This window comes from Delphinapterus leucas, chromosome 7, assembly GCF_059928025.1.
Source record: "Delphinapterus leucas isolate spDelLeu-1000000601 "Yukka" chromosome 7, BTC_Dleu_Yukka2, whole genome shotgun sequence".
NCBI lineage: Eukaryota > Metazoa > Chordata > Mammalia > Artiodactyla > Monodontidae > Delphinapterus > Delphinapterus leucas.
In genome coordinates this window covers 88,530,630-88,557,047 of record NC_143135.1, presented here as the reverse complement: position 1 = coordinate 88,557,047, position 26,418 = coordinate 88,530,630, and the positions used below count along the sequence as shown (strand labels likewise).

At 37.8% G+C, this 26,418-nt stretch overlaps 1 protein-coding gene across 3 annotated transcripts; it reads left to right on the top strand.

Annotated features, from left to right (window-relative positions):
- Positions 1 to 446: 446 nt before the first annotated feature.
- On the top strand, positions 447 to 25,074 carry BTG4 (BTG anti-proliferation factor 4). Of its 3 annotated transcripts, XM_089915525.1 has the most exons (4): positions 447 to 691; positions 1,138 to 1,275; positions 15,543 to 15,741; positions 17,120 to 19,502. In XM_089915525.1, the coding sequence occupies exons 1-4, from the start codon at positions 519 to 521 to the stop codon at positions 17,297 to 17,299; spliced, it is 690 nt and encodes a 229-aa protein (XP_089771651.1). In that variant the 5' UTR covers positions 447 to 518; the 3' UTR covers positions 17,300 to 19,502. The 3 variants fall into 3 exon arrangements, 1 of the variants encoding a protein (XP_089771651.1); XR_002642959.2 differs by lacking the exons at positions 447 to 691; positions 1,138 to 1,275; positions 17,120 to 19,502 and adding an exon at positions 7,778 to 8,481 and having other exon boundaries at positions 15,543 to 15,656; XR_016393926.1 differs by lacking the exons at positions 447 to 691; positions 1,138 to 1,275; positions 17,120 to 19,502 and adding an exon at positions 23,643 to 25,074 and having other exon boundaries at positions 15,648 to 15,741.
- Positions 25,075 to 26,418: the final 1,344 nt, after the last annotated feature.

Genomic DNA, 26,418 nt, shown 5'->3' with positions numbered 1-26,418 from the left:
GTTGGGCTAAAGAGCTTTTGCTGGCAAGTTTAATATATATTTGATTAATCTTAACTTTTACTTAAATTGTGCGACCTGAGAGCCGCATTTTAGGAGCTACTGTATCCTGAAATGTTTTTGCTCTCTGTGAATAGGTTTTCAACACTGGCACTTGGAGTAATTTACTGTCCCATGTCCAGACTTTTAAAAGCATTTAATTTGCATAATGATTCATTTGTTTAAGTGTATTACAGTATTTAAAAGATGTTTTTTTCTTTGAAAATCATTCAAATGATTTGAAAATCATTAAAGGTTAGTTGAGGAATTGGTGTTCCTGGCTGTTTTGTTGATTCATAGTATTGATGTGCTTTTTTTTAGTTCATTAAAGACTAACAAGTGACTTCTGTTTTAAATTTAAGGTATATAAAGTTTCCAAATGGCAATTACATGTTGATAATAAGTTAGACCCTTGTTTCTGTTTAATTTCTTCTTGCCTCCTTTTAATGGCTGCAGACCTACTCGTCGACTCTTCTTGAATCATGAGAGATGAAATAGCAACAACAGTCTTCTTTGTCACAAGATTAGCAAAAAAACATGATAAATTGAGTAAACAACAGATAGAAGACTTTGCAGAAAAGTTGATGACGATCTTGTTTGAAACATACAGAAGTCACTGGCACTCTGATCACCCTTCTAAAGGGCAAGCCTTCAGGTGAGAGTTGATATGCATGGCAAAGGGAGGTAACCACCTGCAATGATTTTGTTGGCAGCCTTTAAGTAATGAAAATTTTATGGGCTCAAATTTATTTGTTTGAACTTGGACTTGAAAAAAGGAGATGTGGTAGGTGATAGTACAAGTCAAAAACTATAGAGCAAACCTATTTATGTGAGGTGGATTAAACAATTTCTAAATTGTGTTTACCCTGAAGGTTATATAGTGAACCTTTGGTGTGACTTAGTAATGGAATCCATGTTCTGAGTTGCTGTGTAAAAAGTCGGTATTTTACTCTTGCTGTAAAACTGGAGGGTGGCCAAGGAGTTGAGGAAAGATGGGAGTGAGGTGGGAGCTGTGTGTATTGGAGTTTCTTGCCTACAGCATGATTCTCCAGCTAAAGTACCTGTCACCACGTCTTTGTTTCCCTTTCCTTGTTTTAAAAGGTGTATCAGGATAAACAATAATCAGAATAAAGATCCTATTCTAGAAAGGGCTTGTGCTGAAAGTAATGTGGATTTTTCTCACCTGGGACTTCCGAAGGAGATGACCATATGGGTAGATCCCTTTGAAGTGTGCTGTAGGTGAGTAATCTCATTGGAGTTATTTTGTGTGCTCTGTGGCCCTTGGAAATCTTAGGGTATTTAGTCAGCTCTATGCACCTTTGTGAAAGGTGATGCTCCAAAGCCCTGGATTAGCAGGGAGGGCACAGGGTGGCTAAGACTAGATGCAAACTATATCAGACAACACAGACTTCCCAATTAGGGTGGATGGAGTGGGAAGCACAAAGATTTTTGCATAGTATTTGAAATTTGACTTTAATCACTGCATCATATTGCCAACTGTAGATTATAATGTCCAAGTATTATAGGCAGTGTCAAGGGGGAAGAGGAGTTATTTACCATCGGCAATTCAGTCCATCAGTTGAATCGAAAGAAAGTAGTCTGACTTTATCTTAGTTAATTCCTAGAAAGCTTTTATAGAATCCTTGACCCCTGCCAATTACGACAGTATTAGTAGCTGAAGGTCATAATGTCTCTCAATGTGCTTTGCTATCAAGCCATTTCAATTTGTTTTTTTTTTAAATTGCAGTATAGTTGATTTACAAAATTATATTAGTTTCAGGTATACAACATAGTAATTCAAAGTTTTTACAGATTATACCCCATTTAAATTTATTATAAAACATTAGCTATATTCCCTGTGCTGTACTATATCCTTGTAGCTTATTTATTTTATACATAGTAGTTTGTACCTACCCCTATCTTTCCCCTCCCCACTTCCCTTTGCCCTGCTGGTAACCACTAGTTTGTTTTCTATGTCTGCTGAGTCTGTTTCTGTTTTGCTATATACATAGGTTTTATTTTTTAGATCCCACATATAAATGATATAGTACAGTATTTGACTTTCTCTGTCTGACTTACTTCACTAAGCGTAATACTCTCTAGGTCCATCCATGTTGCTGCAAATGGCAGAATTTCATTCTTTTTTATGGCTGAGTAGTACTCAGTTGTATATATACATGCCACATCTTCTTTATCCATTCATCTGTTGATGGACACTTGGGTTGCTTCTGTCTTAGCTATTGTAAATAGTGCTGCCCTGAACATTGGGGTGCATGCATCTTTTCAAATTTCCTGGATATGTACCCAGGAGTGTTTTTTTTTCTGGATATATACCTAGGATATATATTGCTGGATCATATGGTAATCCTACTTTTAATTTGAGGAACCTCCATACTGTTTTCCATAGTGGCTGCACCAATTTACATTCCCACCGATAGTGTACAAGGGTTTCGTTTTCTCCATGTTCTCGCCAACATTTGGTATTTGTAGACATTTTGATGATAGCCATACTGACAGGTGTGAGGTGATGTCTCATTGTTTTGATTTGCATTTCTCTAATAATGTAAGATGTTGAGCATCTCGTTATGTGCCTGTTAGCCATTTGTATGTCCATTTCTTTGGAAAAATATCTATTCAGGTCTTCTGAACATTTTTTTTCAATTTTATTTAATTTATTTTTTTATACAGCAGGTTCTTATTAGTTATCCATTTTGTACTTATTAGTGTATATATGTCAATCCCAATCTCCCAATTCATCACACCCATCCCCCACCACTGTCCCCCCTTGGTGTCCATATGTTTGTTCTCTACATCTGTGTCTCAGTTTCTGCCCTGCAAACTGGTTCATCTGTACCATTTTTCTAGGTTCCACATATATGCGTTAATATACGATATTTGTTTTTCTCTTTCTGACTTACTTCACTCTGTATGACAGTCTCTAGATCCATCCACGTCTCTGCAAATGACTCAATTTCATTCCTTTTTATGGCTGAGTAATATTGCATTGTATATATGTACCACATCTTCTTTACCCATTCATGTGTTGATGGGCATTTAGGTTGCTTCCATGTCCTGGCTGTTGTAAATAGTGCTGCAATGAACATTGGGGTGCATTTTTGAATTATGGTTTTCTCTGGGTATATGTCCAGCAGTGGGATTGCTGGGTCATATGGTAATTGTATTTTTAGTTTTTTAAGGAACCTCCATATTGTTCTCCATAGTGGCTGTATCAATTTACATTCCCATGCACAGTGCAACAGGGCTCCCTTTTCTCCACACCCTATCCAGCATTTATTGTTTGTAGATTTTTTGATGATGGCCATTCTGACCGGTGTGAGGTGACACCTCATTGTAGTTTTGATTTGCATTTTTCTAATGCTTAGTGATGTTGAGCAGCTTTTCATGTTCTTCTTGGCCATCTGTATGTCTTCTTTGGAGAAATGTCTATTTAGGTCTTCTGCCCATTTTTTAGATTGAGTTGTTTGTTCTTTTAATATTGAGCTGCATGAGCTGTTTATATATGTTGGAGATTAATCGTTTGTCTGTTGATTCGTTTGCAAATATTTCCTCCCATTCTGAGGGTTGTCTTTTTGTCTTGTTTGTAGTTTCCTTTGCTGTGCAAAAGCTTTGAAGTTTCATTAGGTCCCATCTGTTTATTTTTGTTTTTATTTCCATTACTCTAGGAGGTGGGTCAAAAAAGATCTTGCTGTGATTTATGTCAAAGAGTGTTCTTATGTTTTCCTCTAAGAGTTTTATAGTAATCCATCTTACATTTAGGTCTCTAAACCAATTTGAGTTTATTTTTGTATATGGTGTTAGGGACTGTTCTAATTTCATTCTTTTACATGTAGCTGTCCAGTTTTCCCAGCACCACTTATTGAAGAGACTGTCTTTCCTGCATTGTATATCCTTGCCTCCTTTGTCATAGATTAGTTGACCATAAGTGCGTGGGTTTACCTCTGGGCTTTCTATCTTGTTCCATTGATCTATATTTCTGTTTTTGTGCCAGTACCATATTGTCTTGATTACTGTAGCTTCATAGTATAGTCTGAAGTCAGGGAGTCTGATTCCTCCAGCTCTGTTTTCTTCCCTCAAGACTGCTTTGGTTATTCGGGGTCTTTTGTGTCTCCATACAAATTGTAAGGTTTTTTGTTCTACTTCTATAAAAAATGCCATTGGTGGGCTTCCCTGGTGGCGCAGTGGTTGAGAGTCCGCCTGCCGATGCAGGGGACACGGGTTCATGCCCCGGTCCGGGAAGATCCCACATGCCGCGAAGCAGATGGGCCCGTGAGCCATGGCCACTGAGCCTGCACGTCCGGAGCCTGTGCTCCGCAACGGGAGAGGCCACAACAGTGAGAGGCCCGTGTACCACAAATAAATAAATAAATAAATGCCATTGGTAATTTGATAGGGATTGCATTGAATCTGTAGATTGCTTTGGGTAGTATAGTCATTTTCACAATATTGAGTCTTCCAATCCAAGAACATGGTATATCTCTCCATCTGTTGGTATCATCTTCAATTTCTTTCATCAGTGTCATAGTTTTCTGCATACAGGTCTTTTATCTCCCTAGGTAGATTTATTCGTAGGTATTTTATTCTTTTTGTTGCAATAGTAAATGGGAATGTTTCCTGAATTTCTCTTTCAGATTTTTCATCATTAGTGTATAGGAATGCAAGAGATTTCTGTGTATTAATTTTGTATCCTTCAACTTCACCAAATTCATTGATTAGCTCTAATAGTTTTCTGGTGGCATCTTTAGGATTCTCTATGTATAGTATCATGTCATCTGCAAACAGTGACAGTTTTATTTCTTTTGCAATTTGTATTCTCTGATTGCCGTGGCTAGGACTTTATGTTGAATAATAGTGGTGAGAGTGGACCTCCTTGTCTTGTTCCTGATTTTAGAGGAAATGCTTTCAGTTTTCCACCATTGAGAATGACGTTTGCTGTGGGTTTGTCATATATGACTTTTATTATGTTGAGGTAGGTTCCCTCTGCCCACTTTCTGGAGAGATTTTATGATAAATGTGTGTTGAATTTTGTCAAAAGCTTTTTCTGCATCTATTGAGATGATCATATGGTTTTTCTTCTTCAGTTTGTTAATATGGTGTATCACATTGATTGATTTGCGTATATTGAAGAATCCTTGCATCCCTGGGATAAATCCCACTTGATCATGGTGTATGATCCTTTAAATGTTTTGTTGGATTGTTTGCTAGTATTTTGTTGAGGATTTTTGCATCTATATTCATCAGTGATATTGGTCTGTAATTTTCTTTTTTTGTAGTACCTTTGTCTGGTTTTGGTATCAGGGTGATGGTGGCCTCACAGAATGAGTTTGGGAGTGTTCCTTCCTCTGCAATTTTTGGAAGAGTTTGAGAAGGATGGGTGTTAGCTCCTCTCTAATTGTTTCATAGATTCACCTGTAAAGCCATCTCGTCGTGTACTTTTGTTTGTTGGGAGATTTTTAATCACAGTTTCAATTTCATTACTTGTGATTGGTCTGTTAATATTTTCTATTTCTTCCTGGCTCAGTCTTGGAAGGTTATACCTTTCTAAGAATTTGTCCATTTCTTCCAGGTTGTCCATTTTATTGGCATAGAGCTGCTTGTAGTAGTCTCTTAGGATGCTTTGTATTTCTGCGGTGTCTGTTGTAACTTATTTTCCATTTCTAATTTTATTGATTTGAGTCCTCTCCCTCTTTTTCTTGATGAGTCTGGCTAATGGTTTATCAATCTTGTTTATCTTCTCAAAGAACCAGATTTTAATATTATTAACCTTTGCTATTGCTTTCCTTGTCTCTTTTTCATTTTTTTCTGCTCTGATATTTATGATTTCTTTCCTTCTACTAACATTAGGTTTTTGCTTTTTTTTTATTTTTATTTTTTTGTGGTATGTGGGCCTGCCCCTCACTGTTGTGGCCTCTCCCGTTGCAGAGCAACGTGCAGGCTCGGCGGCCATGGCTCACGGGTCCAGCCGCTTCACGGCATGTGGGATCTTCCCGGACCGGGGCACGAACCCGTGTCCCCTGCATCGGCAGGCGGACCCTCAACCACTGCGCCACCAGGGAAGCCCATAACATTAGGTTTTTTGTTCTACTTTCTCTAGTTCCTTTAGGTGTAATGTTAGATTGTGTATTTGCGATGTTTGTTGTTTCTTGAGGTAGAATTGTATTGCTATAAACTTCCCTCTTAGAATTCCTTTTGCTGCATCCCATAGGTTTTGGATCATCGTGTTTTCACTGTCATTTGTTTCTAGGTATTTTTAAATTTCCTCTTTGATTTCTTCAGTGACCTCTTGGCTATTTAGTAATGTAGTGTTTAGCCTCCATGTGTCTGTGTGTTTTATTTTTTGTTCCCTGTAATTGATTTCTAATCTCATAGTGTTGTGATCAGAAAAGATGCTTGATATGATTGCAATTTTCTTAAATTTACTGAGGCTTGATTTGTGACCCAAGATGTGATCTATCCTGGGGAATGTTCCATGTGCACTTGAGAAGAAAGTGTAATCTGCAGTTTTTGGATGGAATGTCCTATAAATATCAATTAAATCTATCTGGTCTATTGTGTCATTTAAAGCTTGTGTTTCCTTATTAATTTTCTCTTTGGATGATCTGTCCATTGGTGTAAGTGAGCTGTTAAAATCTCCCACTGTTATTGTGTTACTGTTGATTTCCTCTTTTAGAGCTGATAGCAGTTGCCTTATGTATTGAGGTGGTCCTATGTTGGGTGCATAAATATTTATAATTGTTATATCTTCTTCTTGGGTTGATCCCTTGATCATTATGTAGTGTCCTTCCTTGTCTCTTGTAACAGTCTTTATTTTAAAGTCTATTTTATCTGATATGAGTATTGCTACTCCAGCTTTCTTTTGATTTCCATTTGCATGGAATATCTTTTTCCATCCCCTCACTTTCAGTCTGTATGTGTCCCTAGGTCTGAGGTGGGTCTCTTGTAGACAGCATATATATGGGTCTTGTTTTTGTATCCATTCAGCAAGCCTGTGTCTTTTGGTTGGAGCATTTAATCCATTCATGTTTAAGGTAATTATCGATATGTATGTTCTTATGACCATTTTCTTAATTGTTTTGGGTTTGTTTTTGTAGGTCCTTTTCTTCTCTTGTGTTTCCTACTTAGAGAAGTTCCTTTAGCATTTGTTGTAGAGCTAGTTTGGTGGTGCTGAATTCTCTTAGCTTTTGCTTGTCTGTAAAGCTTTTGATTTCTCCATCGAATCTGAATGAGATCCTTGCTGGGTAGAGTAATCTTGGTTGTAGGTTCTTCCCTTTCATCACTTTAAATATGTCATGCCACTCCCTTCTGGCTTGTAGAGTTTCTGCTGAGAAATCAGCTGTTAACCTTATGGGAGTTCCCTTTTATGTTATTTGTCCTTTTTCCTTTGCTGCTTTCGATAATTTTTCTTTGTCTTCAGTTTTTGCCAATTTGATTACTATGTGCCTCAGCATGTTTCTCCTTGGGTTTATCCTGTATGGCACTCTCTGTGCTTCCTGGACTTGGGTGACTATTTCCCTTCCCATGTTCGGGAAGTTTTCGACTATAATCTCTTCAAATATTTTATAGGGTTCTTTCTCTCTCTCTTCTTCTGGGATCCCTATAATGCCAATGTTTTTGCGTTTAATGTTGTCCCAGAGGTCTCTTAGGCTGTCTTCATTTCTTTTCATTCTTTTTTTATTTTTTCCACACCAGTGAATTTCACCATTCTGTCTCCCAGGTCACTTATCCGTTCTTCTGCCTCAGTTATTCTGCTATTGATTCTTTCTAGTGTATTTTTCTTTTCAGTTATTGTATTGGTCCTCTCTCTTTGTGTGTTCTTTAATTCTTCTAGGTCTTTGTTAAACATTTCTTGCATCTTCTCGATCTTTGCCTCCATTCTTTTCCGAGTTCCTGGATCATCTTCACTGTCAGTATTCTGAATTCTTTTTCTGGAATGTTGCCTATCTCCACTTCATTTAGTTATTTTTGTGGGGTTTTATCTTGTTCCTTCATCTGGTACATAGCCCTCTGCCTTTTCATCTTGTCTTTCTGTGAATGTGGTTTTTGTTCCACAGGCTGCAGGATTGTAGTGCTTCTTGCTTCTGCTGTCTACCTTCTGGTGGATGAGGCTATCTAAGAGGCTTGTGCAAGCTTCCTGATGGGAGGGACTAGTGGTGGGTAGAGCTGGGTGTTTCTCTGGTGGGCAGAGCTCAGTAAAACTTTAATCTGCTTGTCTGCTGATGGGTGGGGCTGGGTTCCCTTCCTGTTGAGTGTTTGGCCTGAGATGCCCCAGCACTGGAGCCTACCTGGGCTCTTTGGTGAGGCTAATGAGAGACTCTGGAGGGCTCACACCAAGGAGTACTTCCTAGAACTTCTGCTGCCAGTGTCCTTGTCCTCATGGTGAAACACAGACACCATCTGCCTCTGCAGGAGACCCTCCAACACTAGCAGGTAGGTCTTGTTCAGTCTCCTATGGGGTCACTGCTCCTTCTCCTGGGTCCTGATGCGCACACTACTTTCTGTGTGCCCTCCAAGGGTGGAGTCTCTGTTTCCCCCAGTCCTGTCGAAGTCCTGCAATCAAATCCCTCTAGCCTTCAAAATCTGATTCTCTAGGAATTCCTCCTCCCGTTGCCAGATGCCCAGGTTGGGAAACCTGACATGGGGCTCACAACGTTCACTCCAGTGGGTGGACTTCTGTGGTATAAGTGTTCTTCAGTTTGTGAGTCACCCACCCAGCAGTTATGGGATTTAATTTTATTGTGATTGCGCCCCTCCTACCATGTCACTGTGGCTTCTCCTTTGTCTTTGAATGTGGGGTATCTTTTTTGGTGAGTTCCAGTGTCTTCCTGTCGATGATTGTTCAGCACTTAGTTGTGATTCCGGTGCTCTCACAAAAGGGAGTGAGAGCATGTCCTTCTACTCTGCCATCTTGAACCAATCCTATCTGCCCATTTTTTGACTGGGTTGTTTGTTTGTTGTTGTTTTTTTCATATTGAGTTGTATATTGTGGATATTAATTCCTTGTCAGTTATGTTATTTGCAAATATTTTCTTCCATTCAGTAGGTTATCTTTTTGCTTTCTTGATGGTTTCCTTTGCTGTGCAAAAGCTTTTAAGTTTAATTGGGTCCTATTTGTTTATTTTTGTTTTATTTGCCTTAGGAGACAAATCCAAAAAAAAATATTACTACAATTTATATTAGGTTTCTGCCTATGTTTTCATCTAGGAGTTTATGTGGTTTGCAGTCTTACATATAGGTCTTTAATCCATTTTGAGTTTATTGTTTATATGTGTGAGAAGCTGTTATAATTTCATTGTCTACTTGTAGCTGCCCTGTTGTCCCAGCACCACTTATTGAAGAGACTGTCTTTTCCTCATTGTATATTCTTGCCTCTCTGTCATAGATTAATTAACCATAGGTGCATGGGTTTATTTCTGGGCTCTCTGTTCTCTTCCACTGATCTATATGTCTATTTTTGTGCCAGTATCATACTGTTTTGATTACCAGAGTTTTGTAATATAGGCTGAAGTGCAGGAGCTTGATACCTCCAGCTCTGTTCTTTCTCAAGATTGCTTTGGCTATTTGGGGTCTTTTGTGTTTTCATATAAATCTTAGAATTATTTGCTATAGTTCTGTGAAAAATGCCATTAGTATTTTGATAGGGATGGCATTGAATCTGTAGATCGCCTTGGGTATTATGGTTATTTTAACAATATTAATTCTTCCAATCCATGAACATTGTATGTCTTTCCATCTGTTTTTGTCTTCAGTTTCTTTCATCAGTGTTTTATAAATTTCTGAGTACAGGTCTTTTTACCTCCTTAGTTAGATTTATTCTTAGGTATTTTATTCTTTTTGATGTGATGGTAAATGAGATTGTTTTCTTAATTTCTTTCTGATAGTTCATTGTTAGTGTGTAGAAACGTAACAGATTTCTGCAACAAATTTCTGTATGCTAGTTTTGTATTCTGCAATTTTACCAAATTGTTTTCTGGTGGTATCTTTAGGATTTTCTATGTATACTATCATGTCATCTGCAAACTTCTTCCTTTCCAATTTGGATTCCTTTTCTTTTTCTTGTCAGATTGCTGTGTCTAGAGTTTTAAATACTATGTTGAATAAAAGAGGTGCAAGTCGGTATCTTTGTCTTGTTCTGATCTTAGAGAAAATGCTGTCAACTTTTTATGATGAGTATGATGTTAGCTGTGGACTTACCATATATGGCCTTTGTTATGTTGAGAGAAGTTCCCTCTATACCCACTTTGTGGAGAGTTTTTATTATAAATGAATGTTGAATAGTGCTGAAAGGTTTTTGTACATCTATTGAGATGATAATAGGATCTTTTATTCAACTTGTTAATGTGATGTATTGCATTGATTTGTGGTTATTGAACCATCCTTGCATTCCTGGGATAAATCCCACTTGACATGGTGTATGATCCTTTTAATGTATTGTTGGATTTGATTTGCTAATATTTTGTTGAGGATTTTTGCATCTATGTTCATCAGCGATACTGACCTGTAATTTTTTCTGTGATATCTTTGTCTGGTTTTGGTATCAGGGTGATGTGGCCTCATAGAATGAGTTTGGAAGTGTTCCTTCCTCTGCAATTTTTTGGAAGAGTTTGAGAAGGATAGGTGTTCACTCTTCTCTAAATGTTTGCTAGAACTCACCTGTAAAGCTGTCTGGTCCTGGAATTTTGTTGGTTGGGGGTTTCTTTTTTTTTTCTCCATTATTAATTCAATTTCATTACTGGTAATTGGTCTGTTCATGTTTTCTATTTCAGCCTGGTTCAGTCTTGGGAGATTGTACAGTTCTAGGAATTTGTCCATTTCTTCTAGGTTGTCCATTTTATTTGCATATGGTTATTCATAGTAATCTCTTGTGATCTTTTTATTGTTTGTAACTTCTTTTTTATTTCTGATTTTATTGATTTGGGCCCTCTCTTTTTCTCTTGATGAGTCTGGCTAAAGGTTTATCAATTTTGTTTATCTTTTCAAAGAACCACCTCTTAGTTTCATTGATCTATTTTTTGTTTGTTTTTTGTCTCTATTTCATTTCTGCTCTGATATTTATAATTTCTTTCCTTCTACCAACTTTGGACTTTATTTGTCTTCTTCTAGTTTCTTTCGATGTAAGGTTAGGCTGTTTGAGACTTTTGTTTCCCAAGGTAGGCTTGTATCACTATGAACTTCCCTCTTAGAACTACTTTTGCTGCATCCCATAGATTTTTGGATCATTGTGTTTATATTTTCATTTGTCTCCAGGTATTTTTTGATTTCCTCTTTGATTTCTTCAATGATCCATTGGTTGTTTAGTTTATATTGTTTAGCCTTTACATGTTTGCGGGTTTTTTTTTCAGTTTTCTTATAGTGATTTCTAGTTTTGTAGCATTGTGGTCAGAAAAGATGCTCAATATGATTTCAGTCTTCTTAAATGTACTGAGAATTGATTTGTAGCCTAGCATGTGATTTGTCCTGGAGAATGTTCCATGTAAACTTGAAAAGAATGTGTATTCTGCTGCTTTTGGATGGAATGCCCTGTAGATATCTGTTAGGTCCATTTGGTCTACTGTGTCATTTAAGACTAGTGTTTCCCTCTTGATTTTCTGTCTGGGTGATATGTCCATTGATATAAGTGGGGAGTTAAAGTCCCCTACTATTATTGTGTTACTGTCAAGTTGTCCCTGTATCTCTGTTAATATTAACTTTACATATTTAGGTGCTCCTATGTTGGGTGCATATATATTTACAATTGTTATACCTTCTTCTTGGATTGATCCCTTGATCATTATGTAATGTCCTTCTTTGTCTCTTGTTACAGTTTTTGTTTTAAAGTCTACTTTGTCTTAGAGTCTACTTTGTCTACTTTGTGTAAGTGTTGCTACCCTGACTTTCTTTTCATTTCTATTTACATGGTATACCTTTTCCTGTCCTCTCACTTTCAGTGTATGTGTGACTTTAGATATGAAGTGAGTTTCTTGTAGACAGCATATATATGAGTATTGTTTTTGTATCTTCAGTCACTCTATATCTTTTGATTAGAACGTTTATTCCAGTTACATTTAACATAATTATTGATTGGTATGTACTTACAGCCAGTTTATTAATTGTTTTGGTGTTGTTTTTGTAGTTATTTTGTTCCTTTCTTCTTTTCTCTCTTCCCTCGTTATTTGATGACTATCTTAACATCATAACATAGTGTTATGTTCAAATTTCTTTCTGTTTTTTGTGTATCTATTATGGATTTTAATTTTTGGTTACCATGAGGTTTATATATAGCAATCTATATATGTGATTATTTAAATTGCTCATCTCTTAATTTCAAATGCATTTTAACAACCCTGCATTTTTACTCCTCCCCTCTCATGATTACTGCTTTTTTACATCATATTTTCCATCTAATTGTTTTGTGTATCCCTTAACTACTTATTGCAGATCTAGGCAATTTTACTACTTTTGTCTTTTAACCTTCCTATTAGCTTTGTATGTGGTTGATCTTACTGCCTTTATTGTATATTTTGCCTTTACCAATGAGCTTTTTCCGTTTGTAATTTTCATGTTTCTAGTTGTGGTTTTCCTTTTTTGCTTAGCGAAGCCCCTTTTAACATTTCTTGTAAAGCTGCTTTGGTGATGATGGACTCTTTTAGCTTTTGCTTACCTGTAAAACTTTTGATCTCTCTTTCAAATCTGAGGGTAAGCCTTGCCAAGTAGAATATTCTTGGCCATAGGTTTTTCATTTCATCACTTTAAATATACTGCAACACACCCTTCTGACCTGCAAAGTTTCTGCTGAAAAGTCAGCTGATAGCTTTATGGGGAGTCCCCTTACATGCAACCTGTTGCTTTTTCCTTGCTTTTAATATCCTCTCTTTATCTTTAATTTTTGCCATTTTAATTACAATGTATCTTGGTGTGTTCCTCCTTGGGTTGATCCTGTTTGAGGCTCTCTGTGTTTCCTGGACCTGGATATCTGTTTCCTCTGCCAGGTAGGGAAGTTTTCAGCTATATGTCTTCAAATATATTCTCTGACCCTTTTTCTTTTCTCCTTCTAGGATCCCTATAATGTGAATGTTAGCATTCTTGGTGTTTTTCCAGAGATCTCTTAAAGTATTCTAATTTCTTTTTATTCTTTTTTTCTGTTTCAGCTTCAGTGATTTCTATTACTCTGTCTTCCAGCTCACTGATCTGTTCCTCTGTATCATCTAGTCTACTGTTGATTCCTTCTAGTGTATTTTCACTTCAGTGAAATTCTCCAGTTCTGCTTTGTTCTTCTTTGTATCTTCTAACCCTTTGTTTAACTTCTCACTATTTCCCTACATTCTTCTCCCAAGTTCTTTGTTCATCTTTATGATCATTACCTTCAACTCTTTATTGGGTAGATTACCTTTCTCCTAAAATTCTTCTTCTGGGGTTTTATCCATTCCTTCATTTGGAACATGTTCCTCTGTTTCCTCATTTTGCCTAATTTGTTTTTATTTCTATGTATCTGGTTGGTTGATAACATTTCCTGGCTTTGGAGAAGTAGCCTTTTGTAGGAGACACCCTGTGCATCCCAGCAGTGCACTCCCCTCTGGTCACCAGGACTATATGCTCTAGGGATGCCCCCTATGTGGGATGTGTGGGTCCTTATGTTGTGGTGGACTGACTACTGTGGGTGGTCTAGTAGGTGGGGCTGGTCCCCGATCTGGTTGGTTGCCAGGCCCTGCCATGTATGGAGGCTGCCAGCTGCTGGTTGTGATGTTGGGTCATTAGGAAACTGGCTGTGGAACCATGGAGAAGCGGGTCCTGGGGCTAGTGCTGGCTCACTGATGGGCAGAGCTGGGTTCTGGCCTTGGTGGTTGTGGGGCTGAGGTTTCCAGTTCTAGTGTCAGTCTGCTGGTGGGTAGGGTCAGTTCCTGATACAACTGGTTGTGCATTTTGGGGTGTCTCAGAGTTGATGCTGGCCCATTGGTGAATGGGGCTGGATCCCAAAGTGGCTGGCTGAGGGGTTCATGGTGTCCTGGAGCTGGTGTTGGCCTGCCAGTGGGTTGGGCTCTGGTTGAGAGGGTGCAGGGGCTAGTGTTGGCTCACTAGAGCTGAGTCCTGAAATTTCTGGCTGCAGGGCCTGTGGGTCCTAGAGTTAGCTGGTATAGGCCTGCTGGGGGGTGGGGCAGCTCCCTGACATAGCTGGCTACATGGTCTGAGGTGTCCCAAAGCTTGTTTTGGCTTGCTGGTAGGTGGGGCTGTATCCCCGAATGGCTGGCTGAGGGACCCAAGGTGTCTCAGAGCTAGTGTTGGCCTGTTGGTAGATGGGGCCTGGGCCCAGGTGATCTTGGAGCTGATGTTAGCCTGCTGGTGGGTGGGCTGGGAAGCCAGGGCCCAGGGGTCTTGAGGATGCCCACTGGTGGGTGAGGTTCCTCCCTGGGCTGGTGCTGGCTCCTTGGTGGTGGTGGGGTCAGGGTCCAGGGTATCCTGGGGCCGATTCCTTCCCACTGGTAGGCAGAGCTGGGTCCTGGGGTCTCTGCCTGCAGGGCCCTGTGGATCCTGGGGCTAGTGCTGGTGCACTGGTGTGTGGGGCCAGGCCCTGGGCCCTCTGTTGGACAGTGCTGCATCCTGGGGCATCTGTGGGCTCAGGGGCTCTTAAGGCTGTGTACCTGCTAGTAGGTGGGGCTGCTTTCCCACCTGGCTAGTTGCTTGGCCTGAGGCATCTCAGCACTGGTGCTGAAGGGCTGATGGGCGGGTCTGGGTCCTGGTTCTAATAAGCTAGAGGAAGGATTTCAAAATGGCGCTTGCCAGCATGAATGTCCACGTGGTAGAACAAGCTCCCCAAAATGGTTGCTGCCAGTGTTTGTGTCCCCAGGATGAGCTCAAGTTGCCCCCTGCCTCTCCAGGAAGCTCTCCAAGATCAGCTGGTGAGTCTGACCCAGGCTCCTTTCAAATTACTGCTTCTGCCCTGGGTCCTGGAGATTTTGTATGGGCCCTTTACGAGTGGCATCTCTATTTCCCACAGCCCTCCTACTTTCCCAAAGTAAGCCCCACTGGCATTCAAAGCCAAGCATTCTGGGGGCTCATCTTCCTGGTACAGGATCCCTGGTCTGGGAAGCTCCATGTGGGGCTCAGACCCATTGCTTCTTCGGGAGAACCTCTACAACTGTAATTAGCCCCCCGACTTGTGTGTTGCCCACCCAGGGGTATGGGTCTGACCTATACCATGACTCTGCCCCTCTTACTGGTCTCATTGTGGTTCCTTCTCTATAACTTTAGCTGTAGAAATCTTTTCTGCTAGATTCCAGTCTCTCATCAATAGTTGCTCTCTAAATAGTTGTAATCTTGGTGTGCCCATGAGAGGAGGTAGGCTCAGGATCTTCCTACTCCACTATCTTGGCCAAGCTTTGAGAATTTGTTTTCTTTTTTTTTTTTTTAAAGTAACTCTTCTTGTAAATTACTGAGTTGTTTCCAGAAAAGATTAGAGATAAAACCTGTGAGAATTTGAATCCCTAATGAATGCTTTATTTTCCTTTCCTACTTAGGTATGGTGAGAAAAATCATCCATTTACAATTGCTTCTTTCAAAGACAGATGGGAGGAATGGGAATTATCCCAACAAATCAGTGATGCTGTTAATAGAGCCACGTTAGACTACTCTTCTGGCACTTCCTCTGATGAAGAAAGTTGTAACAAAGAACCTCAGATAATTCCTAAAGTCAGCAATCCAAAGAGTATTTATCAGGTAAAGTGTTCTCCATTTCTTCTCTGTGCATTTTTTTTCTACTCTAATTCTGAAAAGAGTATGCTCACTGTAAAAGCAAAGAAACAAATAATTGGAAAATATGGAAAGATTATAAAGATTAAAATCACAATAATAATATTCTGGCAAAACCTTTTCTGTCTTTTTTTCTTCCTTCTCTCTCTTTATACCCTCTACTTGGCTGAGTGCGCACTGATTTAGGGAGAATCTCTGATCCTTTGTATGTATGTAAATTTGTTTTCTTTATCACTTATGTATTGACACATTAAAGCAATTTAAATATTTTAAATCATTTGCTTCCCTTATAATTTTTTAGCTAATGTATTATTGGAAGACATCTAGGTTGTTTTCACATTGTTGTGATAGTAAAAAAGCTAATTTTTACAGAGGTGTCAGAATTCTAAGTTATTTCTAGAGATTTGATTCTCAGACATGTAATTACTGGGTCATTGTGTATGAATATTTTATGAGTTCTTAACACAGGACAAAGTACCTTCTAGAAAGATGTCTTTGTTTGTAGTCTTACCAGCTCTATGTAAAAGTGTTTATCATTTTCCCTAAAACTGGGTATTCTCATTGAAAAATATCATTTTTATTAATTAAATTAAACATTAAAACAAAAACTCCATGTACCTAAGTGTTGTAGTTACTTACTGTCTTATGAATTTTTTCTCCTTCACCCATTTATCATTTGAGGTCCTAATGTGTTTTTAAAGGCTTTTCAAAGGTTAGAAATATTTTAACCCCTTGTCATATTACTAGAAAACTTTTTTCCCTAGCTTGTTTAGTTTTCTAAACTATATATGTAGTTTATATTTAGTTCTATATGTAAAGTTTAAAATTATGTAGTAAAATGTTTGCCCTTAATTCTATTTTTATGCTTAGAGAGATCTTCTTAATCTAAGGATCAGATATGTAGTCAGCTATATTCTTTTAGAACAATGTCCTTTGAAAGTGTGGTCTGCAAAACATTTATATTGGTCATCTGAGATGTTTAAGATGGATGTTTCTAGACCTCAACCCCAGAGATTGTGATTAGATAGTTTTGGGTTGAGCGAGGTGGGGATCAGGTAGGAGAGAACACAGGAATATATACTAATTTGAGTAAATTTTTTGTTTTTAAAATTCTTGGTTGGACTAAAGAATTTTGTTAAAAGATATGAAGTGACTTACTTCATACCCTAAAATGCAACTCAATTTTCCAAAGATAATGATCTACTTTGATTTCTATTCATTTGTATTTCCTATGCTTTTGAAAAGTTGAACCTGTGAGTTATGGGTTTATATTTAATCCTTAGAAGTGGCTTATCAGTTTACAGAAAATCATCATGCTCCTTTTTTCTTCTTTTTTTCTCCCCAGGTTGAAAACTTGAAACAGCCCTTTCAATCTTGGTTCCATATTCCCCGCAAAAACAATATGGGGGATGGCCGAATGGGCCTCCTAGGAAATGCTTATCATGCATTGCATAAGATCCCTAAGGGTCACAGGCCTGCTGCTGGGCACCGGGTGGACAGGTACCACTGGGTCAACACACACTGATAGTGCAGCGGCTGGGCCCTCGCGGGGTAGAGCTCAGCAGAGCTACTTTATTTTCTCTGAAATGAAAACAAGTCTAAGCTTGAGAGGCCCAGGAAACAGAAAAAATAACCACATTAGGGACTAGGGTGCATGATGGTGAATCCTCTCATGCAGATCATGACTGTGTTCTTAGCTGTACTTTTAATTCTTTAATTTTAAATGAAGGTTTATATAACACAAATGAATGTACCCAATAAGGTAATAGAATGAAGATATTGACCTGTAATAAGATTCAATGCATTATGAAGAGTAACAGTTTAAATAAACGTGCTGTGTTTTTAATACCTTCTTAGTTGAGTTTGTTGCAAGAAAGTTTTAAAAGTTCTTGTTTTTCATTAGCCATTAAAAAAAAAAGTAGACCTTCATTTAGGGAAGAGTGATCCTCATAGTATTCAGGTTCTACTTTATTACCTGCCATTACTGTTCTATTTTATAAGGTCAGTAAGAGCTTGTCTGAAAACTACTTTTTAAGACATCATTCCCTTAAAAAATTTGGCTTATTTCTAAACCTCATAATAGCCTTAATTATGACACTTTGTGGATGATATATCTCACTATGAAGAACTCAAGTGAAGCAGAAAAAAGCATAGTACCAAGGAAATAAACATCCCTCCCATCCAACCAGAAATTACCATTATTAACATTAAATGGTGACCATCTTTCCAGTGATCCTTTATATACATACAAATGTAAGAATTGACATATAGAAAATTTAAAGAAAACCATACTACGGGAGCTACTTGATAGATATTTAGATTTAATTTTACTTGACCTCAGAAAAAAAGAAACCTAAAGTGAAACTGAAAGTTGTTGAAATAGTCATAAGATTTTCTACCACAGAGTATTTTATTTTTTGAAATATTTCTTTTATGGTTTAAAAAAAGGAACACCAGGAGGCCAGACAGTCTTTAAAACTTAAAAAAAAAATGCAGTATTGCTTATTTGTTACTATGAAAGCTGCAGAAATTAACATTCTTCATTTTTTTCTTTGCCCCTTATCTTCCATGTCACTTTACAAATTGAGGTATAATTGACATATAACATTAGTTTCAGGTGCACAACATGATCTGATATTTGTATACATTGTGAAATGATTACCACAATAAGTCTAGTTAACGTCTGTCAGCATAAATAGTTACTTTTTTTGGGGGGGGATGAGAACTGTTTTTACTCTCTTGGTAACTTTCAAATATGCAACATTTTAATGTCAAGGTTTCACATTTAAGTTCTCTCCTGAAATAATTATTCTTAATAGTTGATTTTTCTTAGTTCTATATTTCAACTTATTCAATGAATGCTCATCAATATTTTCTATATGTGAAATCTATTTTGATTCACCTTTCTTTTTTATAAATTTTATTTTATTCATTTTTTATACAGCAGGTTCTTATTAGTCTACAGTTTTATACACATCAGTGTATACATGTCAATCTCAATTGCCCAATTCAGCACACCACCATCCCCACCCTCCCGAGGCTTTCCCCCCTTGGTGTCCATATGTTTATTCTCTACATCTGTGTCTCAACTTCTGCCCTGAAAAGTGGTTCATCTGTACCATTTTTCTAGGTTCCACATACATGCCTTAATATACGATATTTGTTTTTCTCTTTCTGACTTACTTCACTCTGTATGACAGCCTCTAGATCCATCCACGTCTCAACAAATGACCCAGTTTCGTTCCTTTTTATGGCTGAGTAATATTCCATTGTATATATCTACCACATCTTGTTTATCCATTCGTCTCTCGTTGGACATTTAGATTGCTTCCATGACCTGGCTATTGTAAATAGTGCTGCAATGAACATTGGGGTGCATGTGTCTTTTTGAATTATGGTTTTCTCTGGGTATATGCCCAGTAGTGGGATTGCTGGATCATATGGTAATTCTATTTTTAGTTTTTTAAGGAACCTCCATATTGTTCTCCATAGTGGCTGTATCATTTACATTCCCACAAACAGTGCAACAGGGTTCCCTTTTCTCCACACCCTCTCCATCATTTGTTGTTTATAGATTTTCTGATGATGCCCATTCTAACTGGTGTGAGGTGATACCTCATTGTAGTTTTGATTGGCATTTCTCTAATAATTATTGATGTTGAGCAGCTTTTCATGTGCTTCTTGGCCATCTGTATGTCTTGTTTGGAGAAATGTCTATTTAGGTCTTCTACCCATTTTTGGATTGGATTGTTTCTTTAATATTGAGCTGCATGAGCTGTTTATATATTTTGGAGATTAATCCTTTGTCCATTGGTTCATTTGAAAATATATTCTCCCATTCTGAGGGTTGTCTTTTTGTCTTGTTTGTAGTTTCCTTTGCTGTGCAAAAGCTTTGAAGTTTCATTAGGTTCCATTTGTTTATTTTTGTTTTTATTTCCATTACTCTAGGAGGTGGATCAAAAAAGATCTTGCTGTGATTTATGTCAAAGAGTGTTCTTCCTATGTTTTCCTCTAAGAGTTTTATAGTGTCTGGTCTTATACTTATGTCTCGAATCCATTTTGAGTTTATTTTTGTATGTGGTGTTAGGGAGTGTTCTAATTTCATTCTTTTACATGTAGCTGTCCAGTTTTCCCAGCACCATTTATTGAAGAGACTGTCTTTTCTCCATTGTATATTGTTGCCTCCTTTGTCATAGGTTAGTTGATCATAGGTGCGTGGGTTTATCTCTGGGCTTTCTATCTTGTTCCATTGATTTATATTTCTGTTTTTGGCCAGCACCATATTGTCTTGATTACACTAGCTTTGTAGTGTAGTCTGAAGTCAGGGAGTGTGGTTCCTCCAGCTCCGTTTTTTCCCCTCAAGACTGCTTTGGCTATTCGGGTTGTTTGTATCTCCATACAAAATTTAAGATTATTTGTTCTAGTTCCGTAAAAAATGCCATTGGTAATTTGATAGGGATTGCATTGAATCTGTAGATTGCTTTGGGTAGTATAGTCATTTTCACATTATTGATTCTTCCAATCCAAGAACATGGTATATCTCTCCATCTGTTGGTATCATCTTTAATTTCTTTCATCAGTGTCATAGTTTTCTGCATACAGGTCTTTTGTCTCTCTAGGTAGGTTTATTCCTAGGTATTTTATTCCTTGTGTTGCAGTGGTAAACGGGAGTGTTTCCTTAATTTCTCTTTCAGATTTTTCATCATTTGTGTATAGGAATGCAAGAGATTTCTGTGCATTAATTTCATATCCTTCAGCTTAACCAAATTCATTGATTAGCTCTAGTAGTTTTCTGGTGGCATCTTTAGGATTCTCTATGTATAGTATCAAGTCATCTGCAAAGAGTGACAGTTTTACTTCTTTTCCAATTTGTATTTCTTTTATTTCTTTTTCTTCTCTGATTGCCGTCACTAGGATTTCCAAAACTATGTTGAATAATAACGGTGAGAGTGGACATCCTTGTCTTGTTCCTGATTTTAGAGGAAATGCTTTCAGTTTTTCACAATTGAGAATGATGTTTGCTGTGGGTTTGTTGTATATGACCTTTATCATGTTGAGGTAGGTTCCCTCTATGCCCACTTTCTGGAGAGTTTTTATCATAAATGGGCATTGAATTTTGTCAAAAGCTGTTTCTGCATTTATTGAGATGATCATATGGCTTTTATCCTTAAATTTGTTAAATGGTGTATCACACTGATTGATTTGTGTATATTGAAGAATCCTTGCATCCCTGGGATAAATCCCACTTGATCATGGTGTATGATCCTTTTAATTTGTTGTTGGATTCTGTTTGCTAGTATTTTGTTGAGGATTTTTGCATCTATATTCATCAGTGATATTGGTGTGTAATTTTCTTTTTTTGTAGTATCTTTGTCTGGTTTTGGTATCAGGGTGATTGTGGCCTCACAGAATGAGTTTGGGAGCGTTCCTTCCTCTGCAAGTTTTTGGAAGAGTTTGAGAAGGATAGGTGTTAGCTCTTCTCTAAATATTTGATACAATTCACCTGTGAAGCCATTTGGTCCTGGACTTTTGTTTGTTGGAAGTTTTTAAATCACAGTTTCAATTTCATTACTTGTGATTGGCCTGTTCATATTTTCTATTTCTTCCTGGTTCAGTCTTGGAAGGTTATACCTTTCTAAGAATTTGTCATTTCTTCCAGATTGTCCATTTTATTGGCATAGAGTTGCTTGTAGCAGTCTCTTAGGATGCTTTGTATTTCTGCAGTGTCTGTTGTAACTTCTCCTTTTTCATTTCTAATTTTATTGATTTGAGTCCTCTCCCTCTTTTTCTTGATGAGTCTGGCTAATGGTTTATCAAGTTTGTTTATGTTCTCAAAGAACCAGCTTTTAGTTTTATTGACCTTTGCTATTGTTTTCTTTGTTTCTATTTCATTTATTTCTGCTTTGATCTTGACGATTTCTTTCCTTCTGCTAACTTTGCGTTTTGTTTGTTCTTCTTTCTCTAGTTACTTTAGGGGTAAGGTTAGATTGTTTATTTGAGATTTTTCTCGTTTCTTGAGGTAGGCTTGTATATAAGCTTCCCTCTTCCTTCTTTTTGATTTCCTCTTTGATTTCTTCAGTGGTCTCTTGGTTATTCAGTAACGTATTGTTTAACCTCCATGTGTTTGTGTTTTTCACGTTTTTTTCCCCTGTAATTCATTTCTCATCTCATAGTGTTGTGATCAGAAAAGATGCTTGGTATGATTTCAATTTTCTTAAATTTACTGAGGCTTGATTTGTGACCCAAGATATGATCTATCCTGGGAATGTTCCATGCACACTTGAGAAGGAAGTGTAACCTGCTGTTTTTGGATGGAATGTCCTATAAATATCAATTAAATCTATCTGGTCTATTATGTCATTTAAAGCTTCTGTTTCCTTATTTATTTTCATTTTGGATGATCTGTCCATTGGTGTAAGTGAGGTGCTAAAGTCCCCCACTATTTTGTGTTACTGTTGATTTCCTCTTTTATAGCTGTTAGCAGTTCCCTTATGTATTGAGGTGCTCCTATGTTGGGTGCATATATATTTATAATTGTTATATTACCTTCTTGGATTGATCTCTTGATCATTATATAGTGTCCTTCCTTGTCTCTTGTAAGAGTTTTTATTTTTAAATCTATTTTATCTGATATGAGTATTGCTATCCAGCTTTCTTTTGATTTCCATTTGCATGGAATATCTTTTTCCATCCCCTCACTTTCAGTCTGTATGTGTCCCTAGGTCTGAGGTGGGTCTCTTGTAGACAGCATATATATGGGTCTTGTTTTTGTATCCTTTCAGCAAGCCTGTGTCTTTTGGTTGGAGCATTTAATCCATTCACATTTAAGGTAATTATCGATATGTATGTTCTTATGACCATTTTCTTAATTGTTTTGGGTTTGTTTTTGTAGGTCCTTTACTTGTCTTTTGTTTCCCACTTAGAGAAGTTCCTTTAGCATTTGTTGTAGAGCTGGTTTGGTGGTGCTGAATTCTCTTAGCTTTTGCTTGTCTGTAAAGCTTTTGATTTCTCCATTGAATCTGAATGAGGTCCTTGCTGGGTAGAGTAATCTTGGTTGTAGGTTCTTCCCTTTCATCACTTTAAGTATATCATGCCACTCCCTTCTGGCTTGTAGAGTTTCTGCTGAGAAATCAGCTGTTAACCTTATGGGAGTTCTCTTGTATGGTATTTGTCATTTTTCCCTCGCTGCTTTCAATAATTTTTCTTTGTCTTTAATTTTTGCCAATTTGTTTACTATGTATCTCTGCCTGTTTCTCCTTGGGTTTATCCTGTATGGGAGTCTCTGCGCTTCCTGGACCTGGGTGGCTCTTTCCTTTCCCATGTTCAGGAAGTTTTTGACTATAATCTCTTCAAATATTTTCTGTGGTGTTTCTCTCTCTCTTCTCCTTCTGGGAACCCTATAATGCGAATGTTGTTGTGTTTAATGTTGTCCCAGTGGTCTCTTAGGCTGTCTTCATTTCTTTTTGTTCTTTTTTCTTTATTCTGTTCCACAGCAGTGAATTCCACCATTCTGTCTTCCTGGTCACTTATCCGTTCTTCTGCTTCAGTTATTCTGCTATTGATTCCTTCTAGTGTGGTTTTCATTTCAGTTATTGTATTATTTATATTGTTCATGTCTGTTTGTTTGTTCTTTAATTCTTCTAGGTCTTTGTTAAACATTTCTTGCATCTTCTCCATCTTTGCCTCCATTCTTTTTCTGAGGTCCTGGATCATCTGCGCTATCATTATTCTGAATTCTTTTTCTGGAAGGTTGCCTATCTCCACTTCATTTAGTTGTTTTTCTGGGGTTTTACCTTGTTCCTTCTTCTGGTACATAGTCCTCTGCCTTTTCATCTTGTCTTTCTGTGAATGTGGTTTTTGTTCCACAGGTTGCAGGATTGTAGTTCTTCTTGCTTCTGCTGTCTGCCCTGTCTCACCATGCCATGGCTGGAAGAAACTCTGGATACAGATCAGAGGCAGAGGGTGCTCAGTGGAAGCGCCCAGTCCACCTCATGGAGGTGGTCGGCATTGAAGTCCAGCAGGCCCTCCCGCGGCGAAGTGCGCACAGTAGGTGGAGGCACCAAGTACTGCAGCCTGCAGTGGTCCTCACAGCATGAGAAGAAGTTGGCTGAGCTGTCGCGGCACAGCTTCACTGCGTGATTGTGGCCTGAGCAGGGCCTCGTAAACACTCTCTGAGGACACGATGCCCACACCTGCCTGGGGGCCACGGCTCACCTCCCGGCCACTCGGGCGCACAGAGCCCAGTGGCTGCAGCCCTGCAGCCTTTGCAGGACCGGCATCACAGTCAGAAGATGCAGGGCCATGGGCCCCAGCTAGGCCAGCCCCTCGATGCTGAGCTCCCACAGCTTGATTCACCTTTGATTAGCTGGATTTTATTGTTAAGCAGCCTTTTCACAAATAGCTCATAGGTGTTCTATCCTGTGAGTTCATTTGTGCTTCAGGCTCTTTATTCTTTTATACTTGAAGAACAACTTGTCTGAGGATTAAAATGTTAGGTCATGTTTTCTTTCACTTATAGCTTCATAGCCATCACTCTAATCTACTGTTTCTGGCATTGTACTTACTGTAGAGAAACCTGAGACCAGTTTGATTTCCCCAACTTTCCGACACTGACACAAACATGTATGTTTACTTTTTTAGGTGAATCCCTTTGCCTGACAGTCTGAAAAATTCTTTCTTTATACTTGAAGTCTATGTCTCAGTCATTCTGTATCATTCTTTTCCTGAAACATTGTGGCTGTTTCTGATCTGCAGATTTAATTTTTCTAAAGCTATCTTCTGTAATGTTATATTTAAATGTGTTCTTTGTCCATTTAGGGGATACCAAGTCTCTTTATGCTGGAAAATTTTCTTTGTCATAACTATTATTTGATTGTTTTCATATTTTTCTTTCTTCTTTTATAAACCATAATTGTTTTAAGCTTTCCTACTGCCAGTTTGATTCTCAGTCCTGTTTAGTCTTTCTTGTTTTTACCTTATATATTCCATAATGATGTTACGTTGGATTTCAATTAATGATTTTCTCTGTAGGTTTTAATCACACCTCAAATTTGTTGGACTAAAAAATGAAACAGAAGTGTATAAAAGTTACTATATCTAAAATATAATGTAATACTTGACTGTGACAGAAGAATGGGTTTGTAAGAACTTTTGCAGAGATGGTTTTATTAACAAAGTGCTTTGTGAAAATTGTGAGGTTGGCTTGAAAGAACTTCCAGAAAACAGATGGTAAATCTGTGGCACATGTATTACTACTCCTGTACCCCTTGATGGATGTGCTAATAAATCATAATGTTCTTATTTGGGTGCAGAGATTGTCTCACAATTCTATGCAACATAGTACTAGAGACAGCCATTAAAATGAATTGTTCCAAGTTGTACTCAAGAAGAAATCAATTCCATCACTGTTCTAGAACTTGGCACAGATGGAGCCATCCATGAGCTTTATAGCCCTGCAAAATTCTTTAGAGCTTCTCATGTTTCCCTGAAGCAAATGTATAGGGGAAAATATAAGGAACTATGTATTTTTTGCTGTGATTAAAAGTAATCAATATACAAGTCCAGGAAGTGAAGAGAGTCCCAGACAGGATAAACCCAAGGAGGAAAACCCTGAGACACACAGTAATCAAATTGACAAAAATTAAAACAAAGAAAAAGTATTAAAAGCAACAAGGGAAAAATGACAAATAACATACAAGGGAACTCCCCTAAGATTATCACCTGATCTCTCAGCAGAAACCCTGCAAGACAGAAGGGAGTGACACAATATATTTAAAGTGATGAAAGGGAAGAACCTACAACCAAGAATACTCTACCCAGCAAGGCTCTCATTCAGATTTGACAGAGAAATCAGAAGCTTTACAGACAAGCAAAAGTTAAGAGAATTCAGAACCACCAGACCAGCTTTGCAACAAAAGTTAAAGGAACCCCTCTAGGTGGGAAAGAGACTAACAACTTAAAAAAAAAACCCCAAAACACCCTTGCACATATATAGACTGCTATATCAAAACTGCATGGGAACAGGAAACCCCCAAAGTACAAGAGATACACACACGAAAAAGAAAAAGCAATCCAAACACAACACTAAAGATGGTCATCAAACCACAAGAGAAGAGAACAAAAGAGGAAGGGAAGAAAAAAAGCCCTACAAAAACAAACCCAAAACAATTAAGAAAATGGCAATAGGCATACACTTATCAATAATTACCTTAAATGTAAATGGATTAAATGTGCCAGACAAAAGACATAGACTGACTGAGTGGATTCAAAAACAAGACCCGTATATATGCTATCTACAAGAGACCCACCTCAGACCTAGGGACACATAGAGACTGAAAGTGAAGGGATGGAAAAAGATATTCCATGCAAATGGAAATCAAAAGAAAGCTGGAGTAGAAATACTCATATCATACAAAATAGACTTTAAATTAAAGACTGTTACAGGAAATGAAGGAAGACACTACATAATGATCAAGGGATCAATCCAAGAAGAAGATATAACAATTATAAATATATGTGCATCTAACAGAGGAGCAACTCAATATATAATGCAAATGCTAAGAGCTATAAAAGGGGAAATCGACAGTAACACAATAAGAGTGGGGGACTTTAAAACCTCACTTACACCAATCGACAGATCATCCA